We start from the raw sequence: 25855 nt of genomic DNA, 5'->3' as shown, positions 1-25855 counted from the left end.
TCTCCCATGTCCCAGATGATTATGGCCTTTCCATCTGAAGTGTATAGTAACTCCACAGTATAACTACACTGCTGCTGTTACAGCACCAGAGAAAATCACCTGCTGCATGATTTTGTTGTTGTTAGGAAAATTGTGGTCAAGTGTTGTAAAGTGTCTAGCCTGGCCTGTTGCTCTACATTAAACAGGACCAGTGACAAAGGCAATCATCTTCTCCTTTTCCCTGAGTTTATTATGCGCCATAGCTCCTTGCAGAAACTGCCAGGGCTTTTGTCATCGTTCCATATTATGAAAAAGTCCTCTAGATTGCCTGCAATTAGCCATGTAAAATCGAGTTTATCATTCCACTGGGTGTTATGTGGTTACCCATAAACTTGCTCTCTGATACCAGAGGTAAATCTGAACCTAAGTAGAAACAATAAACTGATATGTTATATACAGAATCATTTAAATACCTGTGTAAAACCTCACTGTGGATTGTATTTTTTTCTTGCACCTTGTCTAATACTAGGAGAATTTTAATGGAACTTGACTGGAGCACATACTGCCTTTGATAAAACTTGTAATTTTTGTGAGAACCTACCCTCAAAAAATACTAACATCTGGTTTGTGTCAGCAGCACGTTTTAATTTTGTATGTTCATTGTTACCAGTAAGGATAAAGAGGTATAATAAGCTTATGTGATTGCATGATTGTTATTTTTTATCTGAATAACTGTATCTGTTTCTTTTTACAGAGAGAAATTCTAGAACAGCAACAGCGAGAGAGATACGACATAAGTTTTCATAGTATGTGTATGTTCTGTGATCAAGAATTCACAGGAAACAGGTTTGTTTATTGACTTGTTTGCTTTTGTTTTATTTTTTCATATCTGCTCAGCATCTTTGTTTATGGTTTTAATGTCATCGAAGCAGTTACTGCCTAATGGTAGGACTCAGAAGACAGAATTAATTTTAAGGTATAGTTTAAGTATTTCTTTCAACTGCAGTGCCATTTTAAATAGACCCCCTTCCACTTCTCAATCTTTTAATTATTCTGGTACAGCTTTTTATACTACACAGTAAGCTGGAATTGGGAACTGAACCATTTTAAAGAGACACTTTTGCGGCAGTTGTTTTAGTGGCAAAGAGAGCTGTTTAAGCCAGTATGGCTGTTAAAAAATATTTCTATCCAGTTACACATTTTCCTGTTTAAAACTCACCAAACCAGTGTGAATCTGAAGATTGAATGAAAAAGAGGGGAGGAAAATTAGAGTGAGAATGGAGTGCTTTGCATCAGTCACATGCAACCAGGAGTTGCATTCAAGTGCTTGCTCCGATGAAAATTTGGGTTTACACAGTGCATCTGTTTCAGCTGGAGAGACTGAGTCTTACCCCTGAATGTCTGTTTGCATGGGTAGTTCTGGTACTCTAGAAAGGTGGAAGACCCTGGGGTCATGTCCCTGCAGGTCCTCTCAGTGTTGTGTGAGTGTCCCATTCTCTTTACTGCCTAGTGTAGTGAAGTTCACATCATTCAGCCCCCATGAACATCCTCTGCTTACTCTTGGGTCTCACAGAATATGTGATTTGAAAATCGTGCCTGGACTGTGGTGAAAGCAAGGCTCAGCAGTGTTAACACTTGGATGTTTCTTTAGTCCCCAAATGCAGAAGTTGAGGCACCTAAGGAATTAACCAGTATACCTCTATTAGAAAAATAACTTACTTGAACATCTGTTATGTTTCTTCATGCATATTGTCGTATACTTAAAGTATTTCTTTCAACTGCAGTGCCATTTTAAATAGACCCCCTTCCACTTCTCAATCTTTTAATTATTCTGGTACAGCTTTTTATACTACACAGTAAGCTGGAATTGGGAACTGAACCATTTTAAAGAGACACTTTTGCGGCAGTTGTTTTAGTGGCAAAGAGAGCTGTTTAAGCCAGTATGGCTGTTAAAAAATATTTCTATCCAGTTACACATTTTCCTGTTTAAAACTCACCAAACCAGTGTGAATCTGAAGATTGAATGAAAAAGAGGGGAGGAAAATTAGAGTAAGAATGGAGTGCTTTGCATCAGTCACATGCAACCAGGAGTTGCATTCAAGTGCTTGCTCCGATGAAAATTTGGGTTTACACAGTGCATCTGTTTCAGCTGGAGAGACTGAGTCTTACCCCTGAATGTCTGTTTGCATGGGTAGTTTCTGGTACTCTAGAAAGGTGGAAGACCCTGGGGTCATGTCCCTGCAGGTCCTCTCAGTGTTGTGTGAGTGTCCCATTCTCTTTACTGCCTAGTGTAGTGAAGTTCACATCATTCAGCCCCCATGAACATCCTCTGCTTACTCTTGGGTCTCACAGAATATGTGATTTGAAAATCGTGCCTGGACTGTGGTGAAAGCAAGGCTCAGCAGTGTTAACACTTGGATGTTTCTTTAGTCCCCAAATGCAGAAGTTGAGGCACCTAAGGAATTAACCAGTATACCTCTATTAGAAAAATAAGTTACTTGAACATCTGTTATGTTTCTTCATGCATATTGTCGAATGCTGTTTGTGTTGCTAGTGCTGTGTGAAGCAGTATTGATGTAAAAGCATATCACACCCAAGAATTTCTGCGTTGTTAATCAGCATAGAGAAAACTGACAAATGGCTTTTTAGAATGTTTCTCAAGACGGTTGTTTGAAACATGATTTGCTTATTCAACTTAATAAATGAGCTTTGCTAACAGTGAGAGTCAAAATAAACTGTATTGTAATTTTCATTTAAAAGATTGTATTTCATGCATGCGGATTAAGCAGTTGAAATGTTACTGAATGTTCAGCAGAGCTGAAATTGAAAACTTCCTATTTCAATACAGTTGCATTCTTTTTTTTCTAGCAGTGGCAGCAAAAATATTATTGTTTATTTAATGTTGGCTTTTATGCATTTTTAGAGCAATTGGTTTATTTCGAGTCACTAATTGAATAATTTTCATACGCATGAAAAAATATGTAATGTTCTTTTTGAATGTCTTTTGTAGATCTGTCCTTCTCAATCATATGGCAAGAGAGCATGCTTTTAACATTGGGCTGCCAGATAACATTGTGAATTGCTATGAGTTTTTGGCTGTGTTACAGGAGAAGCTCGACAAGTAAGTAGTTTCTTGTTTGTTTTTTTTTAATGGACTTAGGCCATATTTCTTTTAACCTTGGAAATAAGTTGAGTTAAAATTAATTCAACATTCATGGTTAGTTAAGAAGAAACAAAGAGGGAATGTAAGTTTATTGTGAGTGCTCTTAGAAGCTAATTCATAACAATTTGTAGTATGTGTTTGCTGGAAAAATGGAACCATGCACAGAGCTTCAGTTGTTATGCATTGCACAGTTTCCATTGACATCAATAATAGCACATCCCTTTTTCTCATAACTGTTAGAGTTAATATTCTTCTTTCTCATCATAACAATCTTTTTGCTAAACATCTCTTTAATCACTGAATTCAACATTCTTATGCCAGTCTTTGTTTGCCTCTCTATATATCGATGATGAGGGATGTTTGGTCTCTCCCTTCTCTACTGCTTACAGAGTCCATCCCAGAGCAGAAGGGGAAAGCCAACGTATATGCTGCCTCAGAAACATGTAAACCTGAGATGGCTGAAGAAATTAAAAATGGAATTTGGGAGAAGAACTTGGGTAGCAAAAAGCGAGAAACTCTTCACTTTGAGTTTCCTTTGCAAGTATCTAAGTGCCCTTTATCGATTTCATAAATGGGGCAATATGAATTATGCCGCAAATATAAATTGGGCTCTAGCAGAAAATGTACCTCCTTAAGAGTGAAACTGTAGCTTTAACAACTTTATTAGATTTTAATACAATCTTTAATCAAAGACTGTAGGAGAAATTTGCCTAAATCTTAGGCTTAGTTATGAAAAGCCACAGAACACTGGGATTTGTGAAAATTGGGATATGGAAATTAGATTAAATATCCTTCCAAGTAAATTGAAGATCCATTGGTTTGTACATCTGAAAAAAAAAAAAAGAAGAAAAAAGATTCAAAGGACGGGAAAGCCAACAGTGTTCTCTAATTTAGACTTTGACCTGACAAAGAATGTGCAGTCCCAATAGATACAGGTTAACTTCTTCCAGAAATGAAGATGTATTAAGAATGCCTTTTATGTTATCATAGGTGTTGCCTAATTCACTGAGGTACCTTGCTCACTGATAAATTGCAGCTTTACTATTTATCAGTAGGACCTGAGAGTTTCGTTTAGATGGAGGTTTCTCAAAGCCAATCCTCTCTATAGTTAATACACATGCTGAAATTGGTTCCAAAGCAGTGAAAGGCCACTCCTCCTACTGCTAAGAAAAGACTTAATAGCTACGCTAGTAGAATAGTACCTGAAAATATTATTAAGAGGAGAAAAATCTTGTTTCAGGCAAATAGCATGACTACATTGTGTATGCTGAGGAAAAGCATTACATACTCTTCCTGAGAATGCCTTTCACAAGTAGAGCAAACGCTTTGCTGTTAACAGGTGGAGCAAAGCAGATACTAAAATTCATAGATGTATTCTGCCATCGGACCTATGATTCACCAACAAGGCAATATTTAGATTTTGAGGCTGCAAGCAGAAGGAGAGCTCAAAACTTCCTTAACAGTAAGCTGAAATGTTACAGCAGTTCTTGGAAGGCAAAAAGATACTGAGAATCCTGAATTGCTGCTCCACACACAAGAGCTGAGGCGGAATCTGGATGCACCTTTGCTGAAGGAGTATGAGGGTTTTCAGGGTGTAGGTACAGACCTTCTAGGCACAATATTAATGGTTTTTATGGGAGCAAATGCTTGAGTAAGAACATAATTTTCTTCTTTAACATCTATGTCTTAAACCCTGGGGAAATCACAGAAAGGCCTGACACAGACACTGTTAAAATTCCTTCTGACTGTACAATCAAGCAGGCTTTCATCTGTGAGTAAAGAAAAAAGCGATCATTTTAATTCAGAGCCACCACCTTTTTTTAGTATCTATGGTTTTTGTGTCTTAAAGTGCTGTCGTTTATCCCTCCCATAATTTTTTTTTTCGTGCTATCCAGCATCTCCAATACAAAGATATAATGCCACAGCTACAAAGTTTTTATTTCACGAGAAATTATTTTCTAGGGGTTTTCCCTATCCCCCTGCAAAGATAATTTTTCAAACAACCCAAAAAACTGTCTCTATCTTGGTAGGATAGGTAAGCCATCACTTATAAGAAAAATGTTTTAGCACCGTGGCTAACTAGAGGCTCAAGACCTACATCCATTAAACAAACATGTTCCTGTAAGCTCAGGGGTCTGCTACGTTTCTGCCAGAAAAAAATGACCATCATCTGTTTCAGGGAGAATCGCCCATTTAGGCTGAAATGCAGATTACTGTCCTCATAGTCCACTGTCTGAGTCAAGAGACCTGACTTAATGCTTTATAGGCTCAACTTTCAGGTGTCAGTCGATACTACAGTGGAGAGAACAATTATTTTATAGTGCTCACAATAGAGAATTTAGGACAGCGTGTATACTTCTGTTTTGTTTGAATTGCTCTGGAAGACATACTGTGGTAAAATTCTCATTTGTTAATGAATGTTTTCACCTTTTCAAGTAATGTGTGTGTATAAATAATAATACATGTCTATATATGTGTGTATATGTATGGACATATATGTATGGACATATATGTATGTATATACATATACATGAATTATTATATGTATACGTGTGTGTATGAATTATTTACTAAATTTGGTTTCTCAGGATTTCAAAACCCATTGATCACCCTAGCAAACTTTCATTTAGCCTCCCTGTTGAGTTAAAAGTATAAAACTTTCTGTTTAGCTAATTTAAATTGTTTTTAAGGATACGTAGCACATTCAGAGTTCGGGTTTTTTCACTCTAAATTGCACAGCACAGAAGCAGTTACTCTTGGAATGGATGCCAGTATAAGTGCATGCCGAGTTAAGAGTTCACATGTTGACCAATCAGTGGCCGTCCCGTGCCCTTGGCAGGACAATTTTGGGTAATCAGACTTTTCTCCCACTTTGCATGTGGGGCAAACACTAAACTTCTTTATTATCTATATTTTCATTTTATGTCATTTTTGTCATCTCTGTGTTTGATTGACTCTGCTGTGATCTAAGATTATCTTGTACTTTTTTTTTCCAAATAAACTTTCTTTTTCATTTAGCTTGCTCTCACATGCTTAGGATTAATCTTACTGTATATATCTCCAGCTAATTTAAGGATATAATCCTGTACTATTTTTGTTTTAACATGTTGACCTGTTTACCTTTTTATCTTAGTTTGCAGTGTTTATACTGTGAAAAAGTCTTCAGAGACAAAAACACACTTAAAGATCACATGAGAAAGAAGCAGCATCGCAGAATCAATGCCAAAAACAAAGAATATGACAAATTTTATATCATTAATTACTTGGTAAGTGGTTCTATGAATAATTAGTAAATTGATTAAAGAGATACAGACAATATCTTGTTAAAAGTGAGTAATTCCAAACCAGCAATTAGTACAAAGGTCAAAAATCAAGTGAAGGACTCTGAAGAAATATGCTCATTTATGGTATGATATTCTGGATAATTGTTAAACTAAGGAATAGTAAACATTTGTTGTTGAGAATTGATTTTGAGAGATGCAAGAATGCAGCTTGAAAGATGCTAATCATCATGTCATTAGTGCTCAGCCTCTCCTTTAATAACCAGAAGGGAAAATGAGATAGAGTAATGAAGTAAATGAGGTCTAACTTGAATGCTATTGGCTTTTAGCTTGTTTTCTAAACCCTAAAAGCTGGAAGTGCTCTTCAGAGTATAAATTAAATGCAAAGAGGAGGAAAATGAAAGATACATAGATGAAACAAAAAGTAGGTGTTCGTTTTTAGCCTCCAGATACGTGTATGTTGCTAGGTATTAATATTTTTTATCTCAGACCTTTGAGAGTGTGTATGCATGTGTGTGTAACAGATTTTCACTTGCTGTCTTCAACTCATGAATATAGGAGCTGCTTCAAAAGCTGCTACATTCTGTGCCAGAAATAACTATATTCCACCTGAACTAGTCTTTGTGCCTTCTACATGTGTTAATATCCAGGTTATAAATAGGCATCCTTGACTGTTTTACCTACTCTTTCCCTTTAATTTCTCTCCCTGGGTTTTACTAAGAACAAAAAGTTGTGTGTTTAATGCTCTGACAAGTCCCTTCTACCCAAGAAGGAGTGAATTCCCTCTCTGATTCTTCCGAAGATCAATGACCTGAGGCCTGTATTTTCTTTTCTAGATACTCAGATATCACTGCTTTAGAAACTGACCTATACTTGCTGCACAGTGGGGAAAAAGTTATGAAGTTCTGCAGGGTAGCTGTTCTCAGCTTAACAGAACTGAGCATTCACTTCTTCCTTGCAAGTTAATGGACTTGAATTTAATGTTGTAATTGTTTTGAGTGATTTTAATAGTTCCGTTCTTCTCTGCTAGTCCTGCAGGTAATCTTATGTTTTCGGAACTTGGCATCCTCTTTAAATTACGTTCTGTCTCTAATTTGCATTCATTGTTCAGATTTGAATCTGTCCCAGCTTTGATCAGGAAATTGAGCTAGATGACTGCCCAGAAGCACAGAGAACCATGTGATACTCCTTCAGAAATTTGAGAGACATGCAGGGAGGTCATAACATCAGTGCAGACATGGTGGCTGTGTCATGTTAATAAGCAGAATATGCCAAAGTACATGTAACAGCAAGACTAATATTCGTATACCTAACCTCTTTTTCCACTCTCTCCAGTTGCTCCAAAACCAGTGGCCTTGTCCATGCTGTCTACTGAGAATGATCTGTGGTCTGTACGCTTCCTGAACCATGTCCAAGCATTGTCTGGGTAGTGCTGCTGGCGTGGCCACAGAGCACGCAAACTATTAAACAGTATGGGCAATCACAGGACAGTGCTCAAGTCAGGGCCTTGGACCTCTTTAATTATTGCTGGTATTCTGGGCAGGACTTTGCAGAGTAACTTCTTATGCCAGCCTGAACCAATTCAGGTATTGATCACTTAGCAGCATCACTTAGAGATGTATTTTTCAGGTCGTTGCTATTACAGACAGATGATGGTAAATATAATTAAAATAAGATATGTCAAACCACCAAAATGTTTAAAATTGGGCAGGGGGGTCTGCATGTACAAGGTTTGTACCAGTGTGCCGCCAGTGCTTCTGGGACATACTTTGAATGATCACAGTTCTTTGTCTGCCCTTTATATGCTCTGCTACAGCCATGTTTTCTTTTCACACGTTTTAAGTTGTCTTTCACTACGTTCTACCCAGTGGACTGTTTCTACTCAGTCTTTCTGATCCTTCAAACTGTAGCCGTGTCAGAACTTCTGACAATTCTTCTTTTAAAGAAAGGATTTTTTTGGAATAAAGGATTAAAAAGAGACTAAAAACTCTGTCTTAAACACTTATAAAATAGTTCGCTGTAAAATGTGTATTTGTACACTAATGTTGCATGAGATTAAATTTTTCATTAGCATGAAATTTTTAGGATAGTTCCTACATAGTAGAAAGTGTTTGCTTTCAAAATAGCCTTTGGTAAACCCTTTATTTTTGCACACAGGAGAAGATTAAAGGGAGGAACTTTAATTTGTTCCCTGGGGGTTCAGTAGATTGGCCTTTACATGTAAGGAGAAATAACATTATTCTCTACTGCACATGTGTAATCTACAGTAGATTATATTAATGTGATAGGATTCTTTTTTTCAAGCTGAGTCTATATTCAGTGAATTCTAGATGTTATGCAAGGTCTGCTTTCTGTAATGACTTGATGAAATGATTTTGCTTCCTGTCCCCCAGCACTTCACAATTTACTAGAGGATATTTTTTTAATGTGTACTATCAAGCTTTACTGACTTCTCAATGAGTCTTAAAGATCTGTGCTTCGCATTGCTCTAAATGTCCAGGGGAATTACACAATTTCACAGACACAGACATGGATTAGATCTCTCATCTGAAATGACAGATGTACTGTTTCAAAATTTACTACTGAATTCATCTTGACCTAAAGATGTAGGCGTACAATTTATCTATTTTTTGTATGTTTTCACAGAAAAGTTTGAATTTTGAGAATGTAACAAAGATCTTTCTATATGCCAGTTCGATCAAGTTTGTTTTCATCATAAAGAGACTATAAGACTGAGTAGGTCTCTAATGATAAACATCAATATTATCACAGTCTTATCCACTTTACTTTTAGGGTGTGCACCATAAAGCCTTTCTATCAGCAACTGGATCTTAAGCTATTTAAATGGATAGTTCTTTCATACAACCATCTTACAGACATTATTGTCCTTTTTTTATAATTTTCCATTACATATTATCTTCACCAAGCACTGCGTAAAATAGTCTTATTAAGCTGGAACTGGCAGTTTCCTTTATTTTGTGGCTTTTGTACTGAGAGGTTTTAAGGGCTTTTTGTTCAGATGTCCTGAGAATGTCTGCTGAATTGCCTCATGATCTTCTGGCCAGTTCTTACTTGTGTTTTTAAGCTGATGGCAGAGCTCCCATTGATTTCATTTAGAGCTGTAGGCTTGCCTGCCTTCTTCCTTTCCCTCCATTCTGCTTTTGGCTTCACTTGTGTTTTCAGTGCAGTTGTGAGAATCTGTTTTCATAACATAAGTTACATTTCATGTCTGTGTGTTGGTAGCTCCCTCCCCTAAATTTCCAATTTGGCATAGCAATGAGTAATATAAGTGCAAATTCCTTTGTAAATATTTTGGTATTCTGAGACTTTCTATAACTCCTGTCATGACCTATAAGCTGCTTTGATTTGTCTACCCCCATATTACTGACATGTTCTGTTGCTCACAGGTTAGTGTTAAGATGAGAGTATTACACATGATCTTTAGTAGGAGTGGAAGTTTTTTTTGTCATGTGCATGTATAATAGATTTCTTTCATAAGCAAGTATCAAAAGTTTATTATTAGATAGTTACATTAAATTAAAGTGGGAGTTTTGCAATTATGCAAAGTACTTGAAAGGCAGTGGGGTCACTTCCCAGTGGATTTGGAGGTCTTTTGTCAGTATTGTGTAAGTATGGAAGATGATACCAATCCTATTCAGAAAGGCTTGACGTATAAATTGAAAAAGAAGAACTCATAGTAGAGGGTGAAGAACTGAGCAACAATGCATCCAAGAGACATATGTAGGTTACCTTATTTTTCTTTTCTCCAAAAAAAACCTTCCAACCTAATTTTCTTGTTTCTGTGCCTGTGTTAGCCTGTGGCCTCATGACTCGCCTTGCACAAACAGTCAAGTAAAAATGGGGAGGAAAAAACTTTTTAGTCTGTGGTGCCTGCTGGAGGCCATAAAAAAGCAGATGACAGTATTAAAACTCTCTTATTCCCAGCCCAAGGAACAGAGGCAGATCCAGACTGACAGGGCCTTTCTGTGTTCACCTGATTGTTACCAGCAGCACTTTAAGTATAGAGTATGCTTTGTAGTAAGCACAGATGTTTATTTTCAAATTGACTAATGGCATGTATCTGTAGTAATGTAACATCACTATAATGAATGTGCTTATGACTAAGCTAGGCAGCTGAAAATGGTACCTGTTACTTACTAGAAAACTTGTTTCATAAAGCCTTTACATTTCCTCAAAGATAAAAAGATGTTTTCTCCTTATTGCCAAGCCCTAAATCATCGTTATTATCTGTTGGGGGCCAGGAGGATGTTTTGTTATGGGGGTTACTATTTATATTTAGCCTGTTTTGATTTAAGCAGGGTGTATTTTGTAAAATAGTAAAGGAAAACCCTTCATCAGTTGGTGATAGTTCAAGACTTAATAAAATCCCCCAAGTGGGGGAACACTTCATATTAAAATTCATCCAATATCTATTAACTAATGTTGGGGTAAGACCATCTCTCTATGTGATAAAGCATCTTTAAGTTCTGCAGCAATATAAAACAATTCAGATAATCGCAGTAAGGCAGATAAGAAGGGTGAGCAGAAATTTGCAGGGGAAAGCAGCATCTGTTTGGAGTTCCTGAGCTCCACGGGCCTGGAACTACATTTGCATGTAGTTCAGTAACCGCTCTTTTGGGAAAACTGCTTGAGATACCAGCTGCTGTTTCTAGTTTCTCCCATCCCAGCACTTCTTCTCAAGTTGGGGTATGTTGCCTCAGTGAAGCATGCGGACCTTCTCCCTGTAGAACCCTTAAAACTGTGCTCAAGTTGAGAAGATAAATTGTCTGTGAGTCAATTCATCTCTGTGCATTTAGACTTCATTTTGGAAGAGGAAATCAAACCACACACATTTGCCTGCTCTCCTTACTTTTCTATAGGATCCTCCTCTCTGTGAGGTACAGAGGAAGTCTTTTTTAAAAAAAGTTGGTTTTCCTTGGATATATAGCAAGGCCTGCGGTTTTTTTAATTATGCATTTTCTACTGCTTGAACTATTAACATTGTCAAGTCTAGTTTTTCCTCTGGTTTTGTGAAGAATTTCTTGGGAGTCTCTAGAGATGATTGCTGGGAGCTCTTGCATCTTGGATGAAAGAGCAAGGGAAGTTGAATACTTAACAAAGGCACCCTTGGTCCCAGATGCCCATCAAGGTGTAGAATTGAAAAAGTGTTTTTAAAAAAAGAAAAATTAAAAAAACTGAAAGAGCTTAAAGAATGTTTCGAAGAACTCTTTCCCACCCAATTGCTCAGCTTCAGTTTCTCGGCACTTTCATCACAGTGTCTGTAGTTATCCATTCGCCGTGCAATTTTCCAGTGATACAAGACCTGATTAGCTTTTTCCTTTTTCCTTTCTTTTTCTCCTCTGAATATAAATAGATGAGGGAAACAGAGACCTCTTACAAGACCCTTCTCTGCCTTCTTCACAGAAACACCATGAAGAAACAGCAACAATAGCAAAGCTTGTGCGTGGTTTTCCCCTTTCACCTTTAATTAAAAGGTGAAGCTTAATACTGGCTGCTGTTTTGAAAATACTCTTATGCACATATACTTCAAGCTGGTAAAGGGAAAAATTGTGAGCATTCGTCTTCACTTTGCAGTGGTTGTGAGCCGCTATCCTCTCGTTAAGGTGTTAACATCAGCAGCCATAGGAAACTAGTGTGCAGCTGGGAGAACATGTGGTGAGAGGTGTTAATGGCTTCGTGTTATCTCACAGTAATGGTGACATTAATGAGTCTCCCCTGTAACTCAGAGAGTTTACACACTACCATGTAGCATCACTGAATTAATTACTGAATTTTCATTCTGTAATATATGATGACATTATGTTTAGAGCTGTCTAGAGACGTTTGTTTATCATTTACCCAATAGACACTAACAGCTTTGAAAATTCTCATTAAATTGTTAAATGATGGATATCTTTTCCTTCTTTTTCCAAACAACCATAAAGACAATAATAACACTTGCTACTAAGGATGTTATTAAATATATTTATCAGAGGGAATATTTGAATGAAATAAATGAAAGAATGATCTTTTTATTAGCTGCCTTTTTTTTAATGGAGACAAGATCGTGAACTATGATCTTTGTGAATCCTTCACAGCCGTCAAAAGTATGAGTTCAAAAATACTATTTTGATTACTGGTTAGTTTGCTCTGGTTTATTTTTAAAGGCAGGAAGAATCAGAGGAAAGAAAAACACTAGCTAAAGATCACTGCTGGTATTTCAGTAGAGTGCTTCAGCTTTTTATTGCCTGTTATTTATATCACAGTCATGCTGAGAGTGCTCACCATTGTGCTGAATGCTGCACAAATGTATTGTGATATACTTTGTGCTGAAGGTCTTTAAGATATAAATAAACAACACAAAAAGTAAAAGGAAAAATAGAACGCCATGAATAGATGTGCTTACATTCACATCTGAGAAGAGGATGGAAGAGAAACTGGAATCTAGCTCAGAGATCTATGCCCTGGCTCATACTGCCTTTCTGGAGCGCTCTTCAGCTAGGTTTACACCATGTGTTTTTACTGACGTAACCTTGTACAAGGTACGAGCACTGACTGGTGTAGCTATGCCAACGAAAGTCTCAGGTGTGATAGCTGCATTGTTTAAGCAGCATATGCTGCATGAAGAGCAAGGTAAGCAGATTGGATTGAGCAAGTGTGATGGCAAACTCGAGACAGTGGTAACATACCCACCTTGGGAACATCTTGGTAGTGTTGCAACACTCTAGTTTTACACAGAGCTTGGATCCTCTTCTTGAGAGCTCTGTGCCAAATCGTCTTCTTCCCAGACGTAGGGTGGGGAATGCCCCATTAAAAGACAAAATAAATTATTTTAAAAATTATTACTAAAGCAGTGTTGTATGACCTTTAACTCACAGAAATACCAAAGTGATCTAAAACAAGATGTTGATTGTGACTTCCCAGACGTTCATTCAGGTGATATATAAAATGTGATGTGAATCAGGAAATGTTTTTTCTTTTTCTTTTCTTTTTTCTCCCCAGGAATTTGGAAAGTCCTGGGAGGAAGTGCAGTCAGAGGACGACCGGGAATTACTAGATAACCTAGAAGAGTAAGAGTTACTTATGTGCCCATTATAAAGATTTGCAAGACCATTATTGTCGAAAGTAGTTACAGGGAAAATGCTGTGCATTGTTAATACACAGTTAAAATTCATTTAAGCTGATCAAATCAACTCCAAATTGTTCTCATCAAAGACACTTGTCCACAACAAGGGCTATAAATTTCATATTTCAACGACAAGCCTATTTTTTGTTTGCATATACAAACAAACAACAGCCTTTTGGGTTTGTAATGATGTAGGTAAAACTTTTTTTTTTTTTACTTTTGTACTAAAAAATGGTTGAACGGGTTTTGCTCAAATTTAAAAATCAAGAGTAAGCATCAAAAATGTCAGCATGAGAAAGAAATGGTATGGAAAAGTCTGATAACAGGATTTCAAAGGAAACTGATTGAGGGCAACATCCACCTCTCCTCTGCATTCTTCTGTGGTCCAGGCCCTCAGATCACTGCAGAGGTGGCTTCCTTGGCTGTAGAGAATTGAATAAGCAGCACGTAATTTGTGGGTATCAGGGCCCCTAACCTTCCTGGTTCTGTCTGTGACTTGAGCTTAATTTTACTTGATTATACCTGGTTGCAATAATATTTCTATCTCTCAGCAGTATTGGAGTTCTAAATAGATTTGTGGGTAAAGCATTCTCTGTGTGCATGTCTAAATGTAGCATGAATTAGCGTCCCTTTCAGGAATAATAATATTTGATAAGTAAATAACACTTAGAGTGAACTCTGCCTGATGATTATATCTTTGGCTGGTGTCTTGAAAGATTAGAAAGGTATAAAAGAATTTTAAAAGACCTTATAAAAATAAACACTGAACGCAATATTTTATGATTTGCCAAATTGGATAGAAACTGAAGTTAAGATGCTGTTTGTTAGTGCAGGCAAATTCAAGTAGGACTTACTGTCTGTCTGCACGGGAATTACGCAACAGTAACTGCTCAGTTATTCTTGAATTTGTAATTTTTTTTAGACCGTAAACCAGATTCTAATCGTATATCCAGGTATAAATCCACACTTTCTCTTCCACCCCTTTAAAGCATTCAGTTTCTCTGGATTTAGTTCTAGTGCTGTGAGTGCAGAATGTAAAGTGCCCTTTCATAAAATGTCTCTTCTCTTTTCCACAATTAAATGAATCTTTTTGACTCTTAATCATAAGAGACTGGTCTGACTGGGAAGAGCATCCTGTGCGTGCAGTTTGCCTGTTCTGTGAACAACAAGCAGACACCACAGAAAAATTGTATCTTCACATGCAGGTAAGACTTGTTTTAAATATCTGTTCTTTCATCACTTTGGAATTAAAAAGTAAGATTGTAGCATCTTTGTTAAGATCAAATCAGCTGCTGCATTAGAATGCCCTCTTTAGCGCAGAAACTAAAGTACTGCATGCATCTCCAGCATCTGTTCTCTAAAATATGCAGAGGAGCCAAGTTTTATATTGAGAGTATGACTAGCTATTACTTGTGAGTGTACAGACTCATACAGACAATAAAGAGGTAGCATCTTTAATATTATAGTGACTTGATGATTTAATACATTTGATGGTTAGCATCTGTGTTTCAGTTTTAATAAACTACCTAACAGGACCGTTGCAGTTCAACAGAATACAAAAGTTTCTGATGAAACAAAACTTTTGGGCATTTGTTTCATGTTTTAGTGTTTGCATGTTTATATGCATATGTCTGTGTCAGTCTATGAAAAGCTGAGCTGTTTTTAACTTGGAATAGTAGCAGTAGTGGAAATAAGATATTTTATTTTCTCCTTTTTTTTTCCTCCAGAAATCACATGGATTTGACTTTCCTAAAATAAAGTCAGAGCATGGTGAGTAAGAGATGCTGTAATTGTCAGCATTTGCCACTAGTGTGGAGAAAACCACATCATAAGAATAGTGGAAAACAACTGTATCAATTTGATTTTTGTTCGGACATTTAACTTTTCCATTATGAAACCTGTTTCTGCCAGCTTAACAAAAGAACACCAAGAACACTCTGTTTTTCTGGAACTGTTGTTAGTGCCAAGGATGTGTGATATTTTCTTCAAAACCATTGGATTCTTTTGCAGGGTCACTTCTACAAATACCCACTCTATGAGTCCCAGGTCCGGCTGATAGAGCCCTGGAAGAATTATTATTATTATTATTATTGTTGTTGTTGTTATTCCTGTTAAGACTTGCTTGTAAGTTAGAAGGCTGTGCTCTAAGCTGTGTTTGGCCAATGTTTGCTTTCTGCTGTAGACTGAGAGGAAGCAAGGTGTTTGCAATTTTTACATTAAAAGAAAGGCGAGTTCCCCTGCAGCTGGGAAAAAGCATTTGTTCAGTTAATTTGCTAAGTTACAGTATTCAGGCAGTGCTGGTCTTCAGTAAACCCTTATCAATCTTTATGCTTAATCCAAGAAGGCATTTGTAAATTAAGTCTCATTCTCCTCAAGTGCTTGTTCACTACCATCTCTCCCAGGTCTGAACTTTTATCAGCAAGTAAAGCTAGTGAACTTCATCAGAAGAGAAATCCATCATTGTCGTTGTTACAACTGCCAGGAGAAATTTCAGTCTAAAGGAGGATTGATAAGTCATATGGAAGAGACCGAACACATTACATTCCTGCCAGCCAGGTCTACATGGGATCAACCACAGTAAGGGCACACATGTTTCTTCCAGTATTTATACTGCTACTTGACAATGTCTGTAAAACAATAAGTTGAAACTTCTGGTTTTTGCCAGTGCAACAGTACCCTGAGCTCCCCAGCTCTGCTGGCCTAGATAAAATAATAAATGGTCTCAAAACTACTCAGAATTATAAATCTTTGTACTGTCTGAAGCTAAAATGAACATGTGACACTGCTCTTCTAGTTGCATCCAGGATGCACTATCACCATAAATTGTGTCTGCACTGTCAAGTCAGTATGCTAGAGAAGTTTATTGTTGCAAAATTGTCTTTTGCCTGTATTTGCAGTTGTGCAGTGAACGGTGAAAGGCATACATGGTGCACTCAGAGCACTGTCCCTCCTGGTGGAACCAAGGTTGAATCTGTGCACCAAAGTGGCATCTCGAATGCCCCAGTTGTAGGCACGAGATTCTTCCAGCCGTTAGCTCTCTACACAGATGGAGATCATGCCTGGGATGGGCATCTGGCACATATTTCATTGCTAGTAAAGATACGCTCTGGGCATATAGTTCTAGAACCAACCCAAACCCCTTCTTTTGCATGTCTAATACAGATATACGTGTAATGTCTACCTTAGGCATCAAAACAAGTTGGTTGTTTACCCTTAGTTTTCTCCATAGCAAATGGAGAGGAAGCGTAACATAACACTGATTCAGATTGTAAGTAGGCTGAATAGGTCTGGGGGATGATGCCATAGGTTGTAAAGCACAGGGAGTGTTCTAACTCAAACATCTCAGTTCAGCATTTGTTGTGGGACAAATCTGGATCTGTGGCCTGAGTTGTGACAACATGCAGGTGAAGAAATAGGGGGAAGGACTTGTTTGTTGCCAACTCTTCTGCATGACTCTTCTAAGATGTACATGTCAGTTGATTTTTTGGGTGTGCTGCTTACTCTCATTCCAGACAACCAGACTTTCTCATTTTTCCTTTTTTAAAATTAATCTCATAAAATATGCTCTGCCGCTTTCAAACAAAATATGTGACTATCTAGTAATTATGCCTTGTTGCTTTCAGGTATTATTTTCCTACCTATGAAAATGATACACTCCTGTGTACGCTGTCAGACAGTGAAGATCTGATAACTGAGGATCAAAGTGAAGATATCCCTGTTGTAAGTGAAGATATATCCAATCTAAAAGCTCTCAAACAGAGCAGTGTTTTAAACCAGCTCCTATACAAAGAGAACAAGAGTCAGGAGAGATTTTGACCTTGAATTGCAGTTGCTGACCTTTGAGTGTTTCTTCTGCAAGACAAAAAAAAATACATTCTTTCACTAATATTGAAATACAGTTTAAATCATAAATGTTATCACTGGGCAAATATTACATGAATGGGAATGCTAAATAAAATTTAAGTGTAAACTTTTTTGGTTTATCTTCCTTTAAAATCTAGCTTTATTTTAAAATTAAATGCTGGATTTTCTGCTTGGCTCTCCAAATACTTTTAGTATTATTTAAAAACAGGATTTTTCATCTTTTTTTTTATTTTTTCTGAATACGTCAAAATCAGAGTTCTATTTTAAGGCTATCTTGTGAAAGGCATGGACAATTGAGACAACGTGTCTTGATATATGAGCCGAAGAGTGAATCTTCTACATGTTATTGCTGTTAGCATACGGAGAAGAGCCTGAATTTAATTCTTGGTCTCTTACGTAAAGCAGATTTTGCTATTTTTAACCTTAGACCTTCTTCAAAGTGAAAACAGATCTGTATATCTCTATTATTCATCATCAATATATAAGATATATGGTGCCTGTTCTGAAAACTGGCTCAGAAACACCAGTAAAGCCCATGGATATCTGACTGCTTGGAAAGCTGCCAATCCAAAGCCTGAAAAAGCATAGGAACAATTGCAATCTCGGTTGCATCAGAGATCCAAAGAACTTGAAGTAGACGACTTGTATGGTCATGAACTGAGATGCAAAAGAAATGACTTAGGGGATTGCAGACACATAAATCCAAATTAAATCCTCAAAATCTCAACTCAACTGTCCATTAAAGTTACCATATTTCCTTTAATATTGAACTTTAAAGTTCCCAAAGTAACAGAAGGTCTTCAGCACATCCACAAAGCACCTCAGTCTTGATAGGGCAAAACAGCTCAGAGCATAGGTCCTGCTAGGATGATCCAAACTACGTATTCCTGCCTCTCTTCCTCCTCTGAAATCTTAAGTAGTTCCAGAGTTCAGGTTTGGCTTTCCATAATACAAATAACCACTTTCAAAACTGGCAGCACATTCTTTCTTCTTCTTTTGGTCGGTGTTAGAGCACTTGTTCAAAGTATGGGAGTCTCGGCTCAGCGCCCTTCCCGGCCTGGGAAGATTCAAAGCCATAGCTTTGCCTTTGCACAGCCCTCTTTACCTGAAATAGATTGCTGTCAATAAGAGTTGTTTGTCATTATACAGCGATTGAGAATTATATAGCAGTCCCTGGGAGCAGGGGCCAAATTTCAAATCTTTACCCATGTTCTGCTAAGCTTCCATATCCAGCCTAATTCACCCTGTAATATATTTGCATCAGTTTCTTTTAATTTGCATTGAACTTGCTTTCTCCTGGCATTACCCATCACCCACTAGCACTTCTCTTTGCTTCCCCTTTCTTATTTTCTCTTGGGCCCAGATGCTCTGGGGATAAGTTAGAACAACAGGATGCTGAAAATGTACTGAGGAAGACAGATCAGCCACTTAACTGCACAATGAAACAGAGACAGAAGCAGTCTCTGACTCTGTCAAGAGGAAATGGGATAGAAGTGGTTCAGCAGGTGCTGAGGATACAGACAAAAGAAGGGGGCAGACGTAGTCACATGTCTGCATTGGCTTTGATTAAACTGGTACAGAAATTTAGGAGGAACAACCCCAATATTTTTGAACTAGAACATCTGACCATCTTATATAACCTATAGTCTGTACTTACTGCATTTGTAAATGTCTTAATTTCGATGCTGAAAATGTACTGAGGAAGACAGATCAGCCACTTAACTGCACAATGAAACAGAGACAGAAGCAGTATCTGACTCTGTCAAGAGGAAATGGGATAGAAGTGGTTCAGCAGGTGCTGAGGATACAGACAAAAGAAGGGGGCAGACGTAGTCACATGTCTGCATTGGCTTTGATTAAACTGGTACAGAAATTTAGGAGGAACAACCCCAATATTTTTGAACTAGAACATCTGACCATCTTATATAACCTATAGTCTGTACTTACTGCATTTGTAAATGTCTTAATTTCACGCAGTAATTGCAACTGTTGTTGCTGTTGATTATTTTTTTTCCCTCGTAAGTAATTTTCTTCCCAAGCAGTTATTTTCTTCCTAAATTAGAAATGGATTCCAGTCTTTGCTTTTCAGTCAGATTCTTAGCTGAGGTGGGAGTAACAGTTGATGGGGTTTACATTAATGATAAGTGTCTTGAGCAATGGAAAAAATCAGCAAGAGAACTATGGCTAAATCAGCAGCACGAGAATGTGTTTTATGGCAAGCTCATCTCAGAAGGGCACATTAAGGGAAAGATAAAATTTTATTGATATATCGTAAAGTAAAATTGCAAAATGGTTCCTAATCATGAGGAATGTGATGCTGAGTCACTCAAATCCCTACAAAATGAAATCAAGAGTGTTAATATCAGCAATATGGAATGACTGCTGTTCCTGGTTCTAACAGAAATTTGAAATAGCAATTTATTAGTGTAGAATTAAGAGAATATCTTAAGCGAAATTGTATAAATAACATGGATTGGTTGTCTTTTGTGAGTGAAGAGGAAAAGGTACTTAGGAAAAATTTATCAGTAGTGTATAACTGTTCACTGAAAATACAAGGAACATGAGGAGTCAGATTAGGGTTGACCTTGTTACTTCAAATACAAACAGCAAGCGAAAAAGTAGGTTTAAAGTCTCCATAGGTGGACAGAGAGAGTTGGGTACAATTTCTAGAGTAAAAATTTAGCATCTTCATTTAGCACAATAATGCTTCTAATCGACATTTTGCTGGAGCATACTGTATTTGTTTGTATAATGGCCACAATTTTCCCTAGGCATTCTTGTCCTCTGTCTAAAGCAAACCCAACATCAGTATCTGTTTTAAAACTGAAGTTATCTTTTTGTCACTAGTAGGAGACACAGGTATGACTGCATACAGTGTATAGGCTCAGCTATTTTAGGAGCAAATATGTTCTTCTAACAAAAGAGCATTTTTGGAAGCATTACAACAGCAATAGTGTTGCCATAAGCCATGGAATGGACAGAGTTGGAGTTGGCAAATGCTCTTGAGAGAGTCAGATCAGGAGGATGAGTGGTGCTAATTGGTATGAAAAAAGCTACACTAGTTTAAGGCCAACGCATGTTTCTTACCATAATATTTCCTCTTAGCCTAGATCTTGACTCCTTATACACACTCACTTTGCTTTATCTAAAGCTGTCCCCTTGTTCAGAAGGACTTGGGTAAAAGGAGGAAAAAGGCTTGTGTCCTGGTGACTGGTAATTCCTCCTGCCCTTTTTACAAATACCTTAATTATGTCTTTGATACTCCTCCACACACAATTTATTCTGACAATTCTGTGCAGACTTAATCTGACTTAACGAGTTAATGGTCGTTGACTTTCATTTAAGATGCTTACTGTTTTCAGTTTCTTTATTACATCTGTCTGGCATGCTGTGAGAGAACTGTCAGTGGCTGCTCTCAGCTGGCTAAATGGTAACCGATGTGCGAAACACTGAAGTAAGTCTCTGAAAAGTCTCTCTGCTATTGTCATCTCTCACTGCCATCGCGGCTTCTGGATTCCAGTTAGATCTCTACTAGTGAGTGGGATGTTTGGTATGGTATCTCTCTCTTTCTCCCATTTTACAGAGTGGTTGACCTAAGTCTAACACAAGAAACTGAACTGTGAACAGAAGTACAGTCACTTCCTTCCAAGGTTACCAGTCTCCATGCTCAAATTCAAGTCCAGAGTGGACACTGGACATAGTTCTTGGCAACATCTACCATCCACTGCCATTGAACAGCAGCAATTTCACAGCTTTACTTATGACTTGGTGCTGTATTAAATTATCTTGCATTATTTGCATTTTACTTCTACGTATACAAAGGCAAAAGAGAATCAAAGGTCCCTGGAGAAAAGCTGTATTTCACAGAGGCAACATGAGAAATACTTTGTTTTCCCCAGGAGTTTTTGTTAAGTCGTAATGCTTTCTGAGCCTTAGTTACAATAGAATAGAAGTGTCTATAGTCAAATTGTGCCCTCATCTATCTCTGCCAGGTACATCAAACTTGGTTAGATAACAACTGTCACATGGAACAGATAATTTGTAACCCTGGAATGAATTACTGCTTCCATGTAATAGTCATTAGAATCAGCTGCTGTAGAAATACTACAGGCAACAGTGGTTGCATGAAGAACCTAGTTCATGTAAAACTAATTCCTTTTCTCCATGAGCACTGAATGTGCTGTTCTCCCTGATGTTTGGGGGTTTTTTGTATTGGAAGTTTTCTGCTACTGTCACACTTAATTTGACTTCTTCCATGAGTGAAAATTTTAGTTGTTTCTTGAATTTGATTTCACAGCTTTTCCCAGACTCTTGCTCGTTAAGATACAGATAAGGCAACTATGCTAGAAATTACCATGTAACCCCTTAGTTGAACACACATTTGGTATTTTACATCCCTGATTAATTCACTCCCTCCGTAGGAAGAGCGGAGGAATTTAGGATACTTACAACTAAAAATACATCAGTCGTTTTTGCATAAATGTAGATAGAAATAAAAGCATTTTTCTTCCACAAATGTTCCTTGGAACACAGTTCTCTCCATCTGGTTTACCATCCTGAGACTGAGAAGCTGCCTGTGTGTAAATTACATATGAACCTAATGTCTAAGCTTCCATTATAATCAATAAGTGTAGTCTATGGATCCTAGAGTCATTCAGCTCACGCTAAAGTAAACACCTAAAACTTTATTCAGTTCCTTGCCCATAGACATCTAGTGTCATCTGAGATGCTTGGAAATATTGTGGTCTCCAGCTGCTGCTCCTGAAGGATGCTGATCTCTCAGAGGTCTTGTGTCAGTTCTGTCAACTGCGTACGAGCATTTCCTATACCATGGAACATCTTAGATGGCATTGAGGCATACCTAAGTCGAAGCAGCGAAATCCAGCACCTTTGGCTGGTAGCTAAATATCTCTTTTAGGTTGCAATAACTATAATGGAAACTTAAGCACCTAGGTCACATCTGTTCGCCTACATCCGGACTTCTAAATGTAGTTATATTAATTTAGAGCTGAATTCTACCCTACTATTACGGAATTAATTTAATTTGAAGGTAGATATCTACACGGATCAGATGATTTGCCTTCTGGAATGGAGAACTTGCTTCGGTAGCTACACCGGAAATATCTAAAACTAGTCATTTAGCCTCTGCCTCTCTGTTCTCACAGCAGCTTTGGGGACAGGAGGACAATTGGTTACCTTTTGTCACATATGGTCACAGGTTAAATTATAATCATGGACCTAAGTATAGAAACCACTAAAATGTAGCAAAAGTACCCCACAAAACATACATTATATATGTGCTTCCCTGATTCAAGGAATCTCAATTATAGTCTGCTGTTGAGTAGAGGCATGTTAAACAGGAGTAGTCAAGAAGCTGGACAAGTTCTGCAGATATGTTGTGATGTCTTTGTTCTTCCTGCCCCTGAACTATTATTGTGTCCGTGTTTTTGCCTGGGAAGACCCTCCTGAGACTGAATATGGGTGAAAAGGATGGTAATAGAAGTCCATAGACCACACTGAGGAATACGGCTAAAGCTTGACTATCCCACTCCTACCTTTCTAACCATATCCCAGGTTTTTCGTTCATATCTCAAATTTTTTTTGGCTTATAAGCATTCTGGGTCAAGAACTATCTTTTTTCTTTTTTAAAATTCTATTTTGAGCATTTAGCATGCATGGCTTAACCAGGTTGAGACCAGCAGGCACTATTACAATGCAAAGTAATGACATTGTAATGACATCCCAAAAAAAAGAGCTATGGTTCATGGTGATTAATTTAACCTGGCTCTTGACATAAATTATAACAGTCTTTGTACCAACTCATCACAGAAGAAAGCATTAGATAGCACTTAAAATGGCACGTATCACCTCGGGGTGCCTTTGCAAAGGAAAAAGTTTGTAGCTCTGCACGAAACTAGGACTGAAAAGACCCCAACGAAATGTGTCCCTTCCTCTGACAGCTCATACCTTTCAGTACCAGCATAAACCAGAAAACCAGAACACCACAAGGACTTAGGTGTGAATTCAAACTAGAGGGGCTGCTGCTAGGTGTGAAACCTAAGCCAGATATTAGTCATTGCTAATTATTATTTTAAAATCTACAGGTGGTGGTTGTTTTTACAGATCGTATATCTGACTATATTGCAAAGAAAGTACAAGGAGCCTCATCACATCACAGGAAGGAAAAACATACTGCTCTTTATCTGCACTTACTGCTCCAGCGTGCCCACGAGCAGACTCTTACCACTCCTGCGGTGTTTCTTTTGTGGTTATTCCAGCTGGTATCATTACTCAGATAAGGGACATTCCAGAAAGCCCAGCTTTTCCCTTTAGCACCACGAGGAGCCCGGGAAGTGGCAGTGGCAGCTCTCTAGTATTACTGCTAAGCACCTGAACACTGGTAAGCTGCAAATGTGATTCTTTAGTATAAACAAATGGCTCAAAATTTCAAACTCGCAGTGGGTTGTGCATTGTGGGTTTGTATCGCATCACATCACATGAGGATGTGGTGAAATCCCTCAGAATAATTACAGGCAGACTTGGCGTCACCTCCAGCCACAGCTTCATTGAGTATTAGGAGACTTATTTTTTATTTCTATGCTCTCTGGAAATATCAGAACAATATAGAAATAAATAATGCAGGAATTGCTGATTGCTCATTAGAGAGTCTGTCTTTGTAAACTGCTTGCCACAGCTTTGCAGAGCTGAGCACTGCTTTAACCTTTAGGTGGTTTTAGCTTTAAACTTCCAATTGTATTGTGGTCGGTTTGTTACTTTCTGATGCATATCTGTCTTCACACCATTTACAGAAATATTGCTGTAAATCTTCACAAATATTTGACCTATTTTAATAAACTGTGTGATATTTTTGTTTGAATCTAGATGAAATAAAGAGCAAATAAGCAAGGATGGAGTTTAGCATTTGTGAAGAAGGATCATGAATGTGTGACAATGCTGGCCTCCTGTATTTTTACAGACAGTGACTTACCATACATCTTTTGACAAATATTGTTACTTCCCTGTGTCTCAGTTTCCTAAACAGGAAGATTGTGATTATATGATACTAACTACCAGGAAAAAAAAGGCACATGTAAGATAGGATTCCGATGTATGCATGCAGCTTATCTGCATTAGCCAGGTTTTCATATTTAAAATATTTAGTTTAAAAGGTGACTAGATCACAGGCAAAATAGTTACCCATTCAAGAAGAAGAAACTTAATTTTTGGGGTACATTCCCATAAGGAAACAAAAGTTAAACACTTGAAAATGGCATCTTTTAAAAAGAAGGGTTGACTTCTAAATCAGATTTTCAGAATATGTCTGATTTGCCATCACTTGAGGTTTTCAAGTAGAGAATTAATATTACGTAAAAGTTCCTGTGTTTTCAGTCACATTACAGATCTTCCAAGTGTTCAGTTGCATACTAAGGAAGACCAATTTTCTGTAAGAAAAAAAATCGCTCCATAACGTAGGGTAGCCGTGGTTCACACCGGTTAGAGAAGGTGTTCCTGTTAGTCTCCTCTAGCCTTAAAAGCTATAAACCCATGAGTTTGCTGAGATCAAAAAAATAATTGCAAAATATTGTGCATCCTTTAATTCTTTAATTGTTCCTTTGCTTTGTAAACAGTCTCCATTTAAAATCCTAGCTCTCTAAGAACTTTTCAAGTGCAGGTTTAATATTTTCCTTATAAATTATATACATATGAGGTAGATAAGATTTCTCGGGATTCCCTTAAGCTTTTGTTATTGTACGTACCTTGCCTTTGCTTCAGCATAGGAAAGTTTCTGAGTAAGACAGGACTTTTTTTCTCTATTATAGCTGATACTTGGATGAGATTCTCTTCTCAAAGTTAGTGCAATGATACCTTTGTTCATATTCTCATCTTAACCAGAGGCCTGAGTTTTCTAACTTGCATTGAGCCACTCAGCCAAACAGGCTACATTTCAGGTAAGCAATCTGTGAAAGGACTATCACTTAGTAATGCGGATTAATGCCAGATCCTTAATTTCTTTTTCTTTTTTTGGACAGAAAACAATGGGGATCCATCAAAGAATCTTTAATAAAAGAAGCCCTGATATCCTCTGTATGACCCCTGTTGCATTGGGGCTGGAAAAAATCTTTTGGAGATTTTCACCAGATGACTGCCTACACCTGCAGCAGTCCCTGCAGAGCACTGAGTGCTCTCAGTGACCCCTCACCCTCTAAGTGTAGTAGGGAGGCAGGTGAAAGCAGCACCTCCAACTCTCAGCAGGATGCTGGGATCCGTGCTGCAATGGAACAGCATGGACCATTTCCCCATTAACACTGGACTGCCCCCAGTGACCTTTAAAGATCAAGAAGATGGAGTTCCTGCTGCTTCCTACTAGACTCAGGTGCCACTGGGAAAATTGTCTAATTGCCCCTAATGACTGGTTTGAAACCGGTTAGAGAGGGTTCCAGT

General features: G+C 37.7%; 1 protein-coding gene across 1 annotated transcript in view; it reads left to right on the top strand.

Annotated features, from left to right (window-relative positions):
• The window catches only part of ZNF277 (zinc finger protein 277), a 60085-nt gene extending 42569 nt beyond the window's left edge, over window positions 1–17516 (top strand). Inside the window, exons 5-12 of the mRNA XM_009286834.2 lie at window positions 734–825; window positions 2990–3100; window positions 6276–6408; window positions 13426–13493; window positions 14658–14754; window positions 15277–15319; window positions 15952–16126; window positions 17173–17516. Of these exons, the coding sequence (XP_009285109.2) occupies window positions 734–825; window positions 2990–3100; window positions 6276–6408; window positions 13426–13493; window positions 14658–14754; window positions 15277–15319; window positions 15952–16126; window positions 17173–17365 (912 nt within the window). The 3' untranslated portion in view covers window positions 17366–17516. The remainder of the gene's footprint in view (window positions 1–733; window positions 826–2989; window positions 3101–6275; window positions 6409–13425; window positions 13494–14657; window positions 14755–15276; window positions 15320–15951; window positions 16127–17172) is intronic.
• Window positions 17517–25855: the final 8339 nt, after the last annotated feature.

The sequence above is a fragment of the Aptenodytes forsteri genome, unplaced genomic scaffold (assembly GCF_000699145.1).
Source record: "Aptenodytes forsteri isolate BGI_AS27 unplaced genomic scaffold, ASM69914v1 Scaffold166, whole genome shotgun sequence".
In the NCBI taxonomy this organism is placed as follows: Eukaryota; Metazoa; Chordata; class Aves; order Sphenisciformes; family Spheniscidae; genus Aptenodytes; species Aptenodytes forsteri.
This window is presented reverse-complemented; position numbering and strand designations above follow the sequence as displayed.